General features: G+C 43.9%; 1 protein-coding gene across 1 annotated transcript; it reads left to right on the top strand.

Annotated features, from left to right (window-relative positions):
- Window positions 1-1,372: 1,372 nt before the first annotated feature.
- PTMS (parathymosin) lies at window positions 1,373-9,623 on the top strand. Its single transcript, XM_083351940.1, has 5 exons — window positions 1,373-1,573; window positions 5,102-5,170; window positions 7,335-7,419; window positions 7,516-7,583; window positions 8,622-9,623. Exons 1-5 carry the CDS (start codon window positions 1,526-1,528, stop codon window positions 8,670-8,672), a joined length of 321 nt encoding a protein of 106 aa, XP_083208066.1. The 5' UTR covers window positions 1,373-1,525; the 3' UTR covers window positions 8,673-9,623.
- The last annotated feature ends 246 nt before the right edge of the window (window positions 9,624-9,869 follow it).

Here is a 9,869-nt window from a genome sequence, read left to right as displayed (position 1 = left end):
ACCTATTCAGGATGTGTGCAGTCCACAAAGATACTGCATTGAATTGGGACAAACATCCTCAAAACAAGTCCATTCCATACCAACCTATTAGTTAATTTAGATGCTATATTTTCCACTGCTTTAAAGGACAGTTGAACAGGAAAACATTATTTAAAACTTCACAGGAAGGAAGAAGATCATACTGTCAACTGCAAGTGGACCGCAGTGAAACAGAATCCAAGGGAGAGAATGTTTCACATTTGGAATGTGGCTTTCAAGTAGACTAGTGTTTCTCAACCTTGGCAACTTGTAGATGTGTGGACTTCAACTCCTAGAATTCCTCAGCCAGCTCTGCTGATATTTGGACATTATGGGCTCAGGATGACGAATGACATGGCACCCTTCTGCAATATTGTGGACTAGTTAGGGCCTGTTGATGGACAAATGGAAGAGCAGGAACTTTGCTTCTTTGTCCCCAGACACATTGAGGACAAGGTGGTTACCCAGACTGTGATTCTATTTATGATGTCGTGTAATTTTTATACCACTTTAAATCAGTTTAAAGTGATTATATCCTCTGGTTGCATACAAACGAATAGGCAAGCTTGGCACTTATATTTTTAATCCGGTGTGATAGGCAACAAGTACAGTATGGCAGAAGTAGGGAATCCATGCATGTGGACTTTCACGAAGCCTGCCCAACGCTCCAAGCACACCGTACTGGGTTACTTAACACTTGCGCTTTGGCAAATGTGAATGTAATGTTTTGATACTGGCAGAATCGATCCTTGGCAATCCCAGTCTTCTCTTGAGCATATGCAGAGAGCTGCCGATTGACATTATACGGCGCAGAACTGTAAAGTGGCAGTCTCTGGAAATGTCGCCCCTGCAACAGGAGCCCGGCGTTCCTGCCGGGACACAGTCCTGCCGCATGCTTTGTCACAATCAAGAACGGCAGACAGAACGGGGGAAAAAAACCTGCGATTATTCGTGATCCGTTGGGTGGAAAGCAAAAAAAAAATAGGCGTTTAGTTAATCTGGAATAAATAACGCGGGCTAGTACAAAGGGCGTGTGCGATCGTTTGTAGGCGGCGCGGGCGAAAGAAAGGGCAAACAAAGGAACGGAGGACAAAGCATTCGCGGCAGCGTCCCCAAGGGCACCAGCTCAGGTTCACGGCTTTCGGTGCAGCCCTGGACCCGCATAATCTCTCTTCACCCGTCCGATAGATAATTATTTGCAAAGCTATCTTCGTTGGTTTTGCAAAACGCAGCGCCGTGGCTTTGCGAGCCGTCCTTCCCCGCTTGCCGCTCGCTCCTTTCCCCTCTGCCTCTAATCTCTTCCCTCCCTCCCTCCCTCCCTCCCTCCCTCCCCGCAGGCCCCTCCCTCCCCGCTTCCTCGTCACCGAGCCCCTTTTCTGGCACTGCCTTGTCGCGGGAGAGGAGGATTTTGTTCCTGGCGCTTGGGAGCAGAGCGGCAGCAGCTGGCAGGTCCCTGCTTCGAAGCTGCATCTTAGTCTGCCTCGCCTCATTCTCGCCGCTGCCCAGGATGTCAGAGAAGTCCGCCGACGAGGCTCCGGTGGAGCTCGGAGCCAAGGTGAGAAGCTCAGATCGAGCAGGTGGCTGGCTACGCGCGGGACCTGGGAGCCCCGCTTCTTCCAAGCTCGCTCCGTTCCGTAGCGCTCGCGGCGCGCCAGGACTCTTTCGGAAAGGCGGCCGTGGAGGAGGGGAAGAAAGACGCGCTCGCCTTGCGTCCTTTCCCGCCGCCAGCCTCCTCCCGGGTCCGGTTCTTCTGCCTGCTCCCTTCTCCCTCCCTCATCCTCCTTGCGCCCCGGGCGCGCTTCCTTTTTTGTTTCCTTGGAAATGAGCAGCTCCCGGCTGGGGACTCGGGTCGAGAAAAGCTCCCCGCGCGCCGAGACGCCGTATGGGCTTCGGTCCTTCCACCCCCGGAGCGCCCTCCTCTCGGTGGCCGTTAACCCCAAGCGCCCTTGGCTGCTTACTTTTATTTATTTACGTATTTATTTTTTTTATTTTTTTGCCAAAGGCCCTTCGCCTTTGGAAACTGGCGACGGTAAAGGCAGACGTCACGGCTCCGCCGAGAGAAATCGCTCTTCTTTTGAAAAAAGCCCCGTTAGGCAACAATGGTGAGGGGGCTTCGTCTTCAAAAGCCCGCGCTCTCTCTTGGGCTCAGCACTCGAAAGGCGCGCTGCTTGGAAAGAAGGAGGCCGATCCTCCCTCCCTCCCTCCCACCGGGGTGCTTTGGAGGGCAGAGGAGGCTATAAACCGCTGCGCTGTCTTAGGAAGAAAGCCGTAAGGCGGAGGAGCGCAACACAAAGCCAGGAAAAAAAAAAAGATGGAAGGCAATGAAAGGGCGGGGGTGCGCGCGGGCTCGCGCTTGCCTGCCAGGTTGCCAGCATACGCGTCCTTTCCATCGCCGGCTCGTCTCTGGTCTCTGGAGGCATCAGATTTTAGGTATTGGCGGCTTTAGCGGATCGACCGTTAGCAGCACACTCTCTACATCTGTTCCGGAAGCAGCAGCGGGTGTTAACTGGCGTTCAACGGAGCAGAAAACGGGTTATCGGCCTTATTGTATTCTCGTGGGGTGCCGTCCCCAAAGGATAAGACAACACATCCCTCAGAAAAATCGCATACGTCTTTCAGCTGTGGGCGTGGGGAGGGGGTGAGATGGGTAATATCAGCATCGTTTTAATTTACATTCCCTCAACTAGTTTATGAATAAGACCCATTCGAAATTAATCGAAAAGCAGGTGAAAAGAGAAGTAAAAATAGCCAAATGTCAGTCACAGTATTAGGAACGGGGAGTCTTGTCACTAAGCACTTCCATATGGAATGAAACACAGAGCCTTTTAAGATGCAAAATCCCTAATGGGTTTATTTGGAAGTAAACTGGAATCTAATGAGACTATGCTTATATGCTTCCCTTGTGCCTTTTACAGAGAAGGGCAGACAAACAGCAAACAGCCAGAGTTCCAGGGCTGAAGCTTGCACAATTTTTTTTTAACCAGTTGAGAAGGAAAATAAATAATTAATTGAAACAATCCTAAGGGCAGCCAGGGACATGGGGATAAAGGTTAAACATTGCAGAGGACTCGATCTCGCTTCTGCTTTGGCTTTGCTATGAAGAAAACCAAAGAGAACTGGAACTTGGTCGTATAATTTTCCATATAGGGTAAGGCGGTGTTTTTGTAACCCAGAACTATATGCTTAAAATTCTGTGCAACAGTTTCAGAATGGAGATGGCTTAGTGATCTTCTGTTTATTGTACCCAATTTAACAGCCTCCTTCAGAGATGAATTGATCTGAACAATTGTTTGCCATTTTGTAACTGGATAATATCTATCTAGACATGTGCTTCTTGTCTAGTCTTTCATCCTACACTGAAGGCCTTTAAATATTAAGGCCATTGTGCACTAAAACTTTGGACACAGACCATCCATGTGGGAATTCAAAAAGCTACTCTAAATAGCAGGATAAGGGGGTACAGTGAAAAGGTAGTTGTTTTACAAAGAAAATCCAGAACTGGTCCATTATGAAGCTCCTGAATTTGGGGAAGAAGAAGATAACATGGAAGTTTCGTTTGAGAACTGGATGTGTTGAATAAAGCTGTTTGGAGGGAGAGCCGCAGATTTGGATGCTGTGAGTCTGTTACCCAAACGATCAATTCAGGTGAGATTAGTATGTAACTAGGCCAGAGTAGGCTCCCCTGTGGCTGGCAGGCGTCAGAAATATCATGTCTTCAAAAATTACACAATGCCCTCTAGTGGAAAATGACAGCTCGGAACCTTTCTCATCTATAGGATACACCTTGTACCGTTTTGTCCCGCCCTCTGTCTCAATCTTACACTGACACTTGTCTACACTATAATTTTAGTTGTAGTTGCATTAAAGAGAATGTGATTTATTGTTTAGCTGGCCCATGTAAAATTCAGGTTTTTTTTAAAAAAAAGACAGATTTTCCCCCCTATAAATTCCCAATAAAAAAACACAAAAAGAAATTGTAGATTATTCCTGGCACACTTTTCCTGCTTCCATCTCTCTCTCTGTCCTCCCCTCTCTCCCCTCACAGATGGCGTGGGGGGGGGTCTTCTCTTATCCTGTTAAGCACCTTTATCTTTTATAAATAACTCAAGGTGGCAAACATACATAATACTCCTCCTATTTTCCCGAAAACAACAATCCTGTAAAGTGGATTGGGCTGAGAGAGAGAGATTGGGCCAAAATCACCTAGCTGGCATTCATGCTGAGGCAGGACTAGAACTCACAGTCCTTTGGTTTCTAGCTGATGCCTTAACCATTAAACCAAGCTGGTTCTCATTGATTCTGCCATCTTAATAAGTTTCCTTAATCATGGAAACATGTTCTTGATTAATAGTTGCAGAGCCAGTTACTGGAATATAGCTGAGTTACGTTTGCTAAAGTAGCACTGTGTAGCACAGAAAGGGTTTGAATTCCCATCTGCAAAGCTGCATCACAAGCTTTACAGAGATACAAGAAAGCCACTTTCTGTATTGATATTGAGATGTAATGTTACTTCTAATGTACTACAATTTAGGAAGCAATTATAAGGGTTGTACTTATTTCGTGAGAAGTTGTTAAAGCAGGTTGCAGATTTTATGCATCATTAAAAACAGCAGCATAGGAAATGGACAGAGCACAACTCTTTTCCAAGTTGTTTTCCACAGAGTCCAATTAAAAGGATGATGATGGATTGGCGAATTCTGCCACATGTTTAGTGAAAGATGCCTTTGGAGTGTATGTCTCAGGCTACAGGTAACTTATGCAACAAATACTGAATATTGACAAGCCGTCAGTTGCATTTCAATGTTTCCTGCCTTATCAGGGTTTCCTTATTTGTTTACGAATGTCAAAATAACAGGCATGTGTGATTTCAGTGACAAACTGTGATTTTTGTAAAAAGTGCAAAGCATCTCTCCAGTGTTCTCTCATATAATGTTCCATCCTGGCTGCTTTTGCATTTCATTAAATGATCTTTAAAAACAATTGCTGAGTCATTTCTTCAGCTGCCTCACTATTTTGCAACATTTCTTATTATACCAGCCATGCTGAATATGACATTAATGTAGTTTGCACCCTCTCTTTTTAGGAGCTGAAAGAGAAGAAGGAAAAGCATGAGGAGAAGTCTGCCCGCAAAGACAAGAAAGAGATCGTAGAGGTAATTGGGTCTGTATTTCATGGGGGAGCCAGAGGTGAGGGGGCATGGCAAGAATGAGGCATAAGAAAGAGGGCAATTTGAGGAACTGCATGGAGTCTGCCCACCTCTCACTTTTTTTTGATGGACCTTCTGATTTCTTGTAATGATCATTATTGAACCAAGCCTACCGTGCTTGAGATGATGAAACAATAAACATAGTCTGAACTGAAAAAGTTATTTGGCCTAAAGGAGAGTGGCAATGCCAGTCATCAGCTTTCTTCATCACTACTTTCCTGCAAACTGGTAAAGCTTTGGAGTTGCAAAGTAAAAGCATGCCCCTGAAAGCAGCATGGGGGTGCAGTATCCAATCCCTCTTTTCATCAGTGAAACTCTCGAGAGCCTGGAAGAGGTGGAGTAGAATCTAGCTCAGGGGTAGGCAACCTCGGCTCTTTTACGACTCATGGACTTCAACTCATAGCTGACTCAGGAATTCTGGGAGTTGAAGTCCATGAGTCGTAAAAGAGCCGAGGTTGCCTACCCCTGATCTAGCTGCAATAGAGGATGCTGGGAAATGGACTGAACCAAAGAAGGAACAGACAAATGTTACAAAGTCTCCACTGGCTCAGACTTCAGGTATTGAAGAAGTGAAGACCTGGGGTGTAAAGGGAGAGTCCAGAGAAGGCAATAAAAAGTCACAGGGCCAGTGAAGCTTCCCGAGGTTTGCTTCTAGAATTCCAGTTGTAAGAAAAATTAGGGAAGAGGAGCGTAACAAATAGCAGGTAGCAAAAGGGGCAGCCTTGATGTTTTTCGAATGCTGGGTGAGTTTTTTCATAGTTCTGTCATTCTTTTTTTCCCCCCTGGTAAGTACTTTGTGGTTAAGAGCTGCACAGTTGGCATACATTCCAAAATATGTGGCTTCTTTTGGCTTAGCAAGGCGGTCATTAGGTCAGCTCTTCTGGATCTCTGTGTGTCTTCGGGAGCTGTGGACGGAGTCCGTGCAGATGGCAGAAGCACAGAGGGCAAGTGAGATTACTCTTGGCTACCATAACCACTTCTACCTCTTGGAGCTTGCTTTGAAGGGAACTAGCAAATGAGCAGAGTTGTGTAGGTATTAGGCTAAGAAGACGTAATATTTTATTCTCAGAATGGGCATGGGTTGATTGCCTCCCTAGAAACTTTCTAAATCTGGTATGGTATTAGTTCATAAAGTTGCTTACCCCTATTATAAAAATACATCCATCTTTCAGGGAAAGTATTTTCTCTGTGCAGAGAAGGACAAGGACTGAAGTAGAGTTTGGAGCAAAACTATAGCTATGAAAGCTCTGTCTGTATAATCCAAAAGTCTTGGTGACAAGATAACTTGTGCTGTCACATATTTACCTTGCACTGTTGCTTATGGTCCTTTTCTCCATCGTTTTCCTGTATAGTTCACAGTAGCATCCCAAAATTTTGATTCAGCCTTTTGCATAGTAGTTCTTTTTCATCAGAGTAACCTAAAAACAAAAATGAAGTGGAGTGCACAGTAACAAAGTTACTGTTGAGTGCCTCCATAATTACAAGTAAAGCAGGTATTAAAGACACTCAGAGGTTTTAGTCACAAAGTATTTGCTAGGAAAAACAATTACAATAGACCAATGAAGAACTGACTCAACATATGAAAGTCATAACTAGGACTTGACATGTGGCTGAAAATCTTTCAGGTGATGTCAACACGTGTAAAAGAAATACATCTAGGCTCTTAACCGTGGATCAGTTGTTGAAATGCCTAATATAGTGTGTGGAATGTGCATGCATCCACCCTGATTCTTACTCTATCCCCATTGCTAGCTCTCCAATCACTTTAGAAATGGATTTGGAATGATAGCTGTGCTTTGAAAAACAATAGACAAGAGGAGCCAAAAAGAATAGGTTCATAGCATAGTCCTGCTGATGAAACTAAGAAATTCTGGTGCTGAGAGTTGCTAGAACAGGACACTCTCAAGTTCTCAAAAGAAGAGCGAGCGATAAGTGTAATAGAGTAATGGTGGCTATAGTTTCAACCTGTCTTGGGTGTAGGGGATGAAATAAACATATAAACACAGCCAAAGTCTGCTGGAGTTAACTTTACGAAGATAATGGATTGAAGATAATGGATTGAACACCTATTTGGCAGGTGGCAACTGTTTTATCATTTGGCTTTATGCAGGATGATGAAAATGGGGCTGAGGAAGAGGAAGACGATGAAGATGCAAATCCAGAGGATGTAGATGATGAAGATGAAGAAGATGAAGGTAAGAGCAAGTCATCCACATAGTTCATAAACTTTGGGTAAGTGAATTCCATGGGCAGTTAGTTAGCGTTGATTTACTCTTTATTCTAATTCCAAGATGATGAGAATGAGCGGGAACCGGATACACACGCAGTAAAGCGATCTGCAGAAAAGAAGCAGGAAGAGGTGAGTAGGACTCTGTTTAATGTGTTCAGGAATGCCTTAATGGGAATGTATAGGGAAAGTCAGCAACAAAATTGATATTAGGATAGCATCTAAGTACCCAGGGGCTGATTCAACACTACAGCAATTCATTTATCAAATTTAGACACTGCCCATCTCACTATGTAAGTGAGTCTGGGTAGTTTACATTTTCCTTTGTATAAAGGCAACATATAGGATGGGAGCGCAGCAAGGGTTGCATCTGAAATGGCCTGTGCATCAACTGATAGCTAACAGGAAGTTGCCCACCATTTTCGTAACAAACTCTTACAGAGTTATGTACCTGTCCTTAGGACTCTGTGGAAATCTTAATTCCTGAAGCCCTTTGTACAAGTATGGTAGGGTATAGAATGGAGTTAGAAAATTTCTAATACGAGGCAAGATTTTGGTGGCAGGTCCCTCCGTGGAGATTGGTGGTAGTGAGCCTTGATCTGTCCTTCATTCCCCAGTCTTGCTTCTCTCACAGACTTGCTGTATGGTAGTCAGAAAACAAAAAGTAACACAAATGGATCAAACTGACTGCACTCTTAGGTGTCAAGGGGAAACTGATAATAATATTGCAGGATTTCATCATCATCATCATCATCATCATCATTGTTGTTGTTCTTGCTGCTGTTATTTTAAAAAGTTAAAATATAGTGAAATATCAGTCTCTTTCAAGATTGTGGCTGTTTTTCAGACATTATTGGTCCTCAGATCATAGCTTAAAACTGTAGGTGGCATCTGGAACCCAAAAGAGTTACTAATGTCAGGCAAGAAATTTAACATTTTAGGCACAGATAAAGAAGATGTTTATCTATATGTGTCTTGTGGATCCACAGCAGTGGTTATTTTATAGAAACTTGTAGGGTTCAGGGTGGGCCCACTTTCCAAGTTGCTGGCTGGCCCAACCGGTGCATCAATTCTTCGACTCTCCACTCACCAATCAACTGAGTTAGAAGCACCTGCATTACAACCAAAGTGTTTCTCACCAAATACATCCATCTTTTTTTCTGTTTGAAGGATGAAGTTGACCCGAAAAGAAAGAAGACAGAAAATGGCTCTTCAGCTTGATCCTCTTGGCTCCATCTGCATCCTCTTCTCCGCTGTCCAACTATCCGCACACCTTCCTTCCTCTGTCTGTGCAGGCAGCCTCTGTAGTGCTGTGGCTGCAGATGAGGAAGAAGAGGAGTTCAATGTGCTTTCTGTCAAGAGGAAGCTGAAGGAAGCTCTTCTCCAGCTCCCAAGATCTGTTTCCATCTTACAGTGCTCTCTACAGTTTCATTACCCTTCGCCCTCCATTCAGATAGCTCCAGTCTTTAGAAACATGGCTTCCTCCGATCTCTTCCCAGAACACCCTCACAATTGCTGCCTGAGATCCTCACTTGCCTCCTCGGCTTTCAACACCTCCTTGCAAACTCCTCCCTGCTTCTGTCCAGCACTTCACCCCTCCCCCCTCCTTCCTCTTGGCCCCTTCCACAACCTTGTGGAGTTTCTATGGTGCTGAAAGGGTTAAATCACGTTTGGCACACAGGAAGTCAGTCCGGGGCCGGGGAAACTTGCCACGATGTGTTCCTGTGCCGTGCCTCTTCCCTTTCTATTGCAGGAAAAAGGCAAAATGTAGTGGTGGTGGTGATGGTGGTGATGATGATAATACAGTGAAATGTGTGTTACTTTAAAAAAAATACAGTTTTTAATTAATACATTTTGTACAAATTTAAATGACAGGCAGCAAGCTGAATCTGGTGAACTTTTTTCTTCCTGGAGGCAAAGCTTGTTTTTAATGTGTAAAGTAATATGTGATTCAGTGTGGTTTTTTTCCCCCCCATTTTGGGTGTTTGTTATTTTTTAATTAGGGGACCAAAGTTTGATTTCTCCCTTGTTCCTGTCAGGTTATTTGGTTGTTTTTCTTTGTAAATTAAAGCAGATCCATCTGCAGTATTTTCTATGGCACAGACATTATGAGGATGAGATATATAAATATATATATTGTTTAGCACTGTAAATAAAAAAACCTTTCAAAAAGATTTCAGATAAGTTTTGCTTTTTTTGTGAGGCACACAGATCTGCATTCAATTCAAGTCAGATCTAGTACACAATAATTTATTTTTCTTAAACCAACTAACTTTGCTAACTTAAAAATGCATTCTATTCCTAGTTGGCATTTAATCATCTCCTGTTTGTAGTTACATTTTAAAAAGTTAGGGATAAAAGTGAAAGTCAGAGTTTGATGATAGATTAAGATGGAAACACCCTTTAATTATTCCCATA

The sequence above is a fragment of the Vipera ursinii genome (genome assembly GCF_947247035.1).
Source record: "Vipera ursinii genome assembly, chromosome: 2".
Taxonomy (NCBI): Eukaryota; Metazoa; Chordata; class Lepidosauria; order Squamata; family Viperidae; genus Vipera; species Vipera ursinii.
This window is presented reverse-complemented; position numbering and strand designations above follow the sequence as displayed.

Excerpts from the sequence above, each read along its gene's own strand:
- PTMS (XM_083351940.1), top strand. The coding sequence starts at position 1,526 with ATGTCAGAGAAGTCCGCCGACGAGGCTCCGGTGGAGCTCGGAGCCAAG. Across the intron at positions 5,171-7,334 it reads ACAAGAAAGAGATCGTAGAG|GATGATGAAAATGGGGCTGA; the intron begins GTAATTGGGTCT and ends GGCTTTATGCAG. Across the intron at positions 7,584-8,621 it reads CAGAAAAGAAGCAGGAAGAG|GATGAAGTTGACCCGAAAAG; the intron begins GTGAGTAGGACT and ends TTCTGTTTGAAG.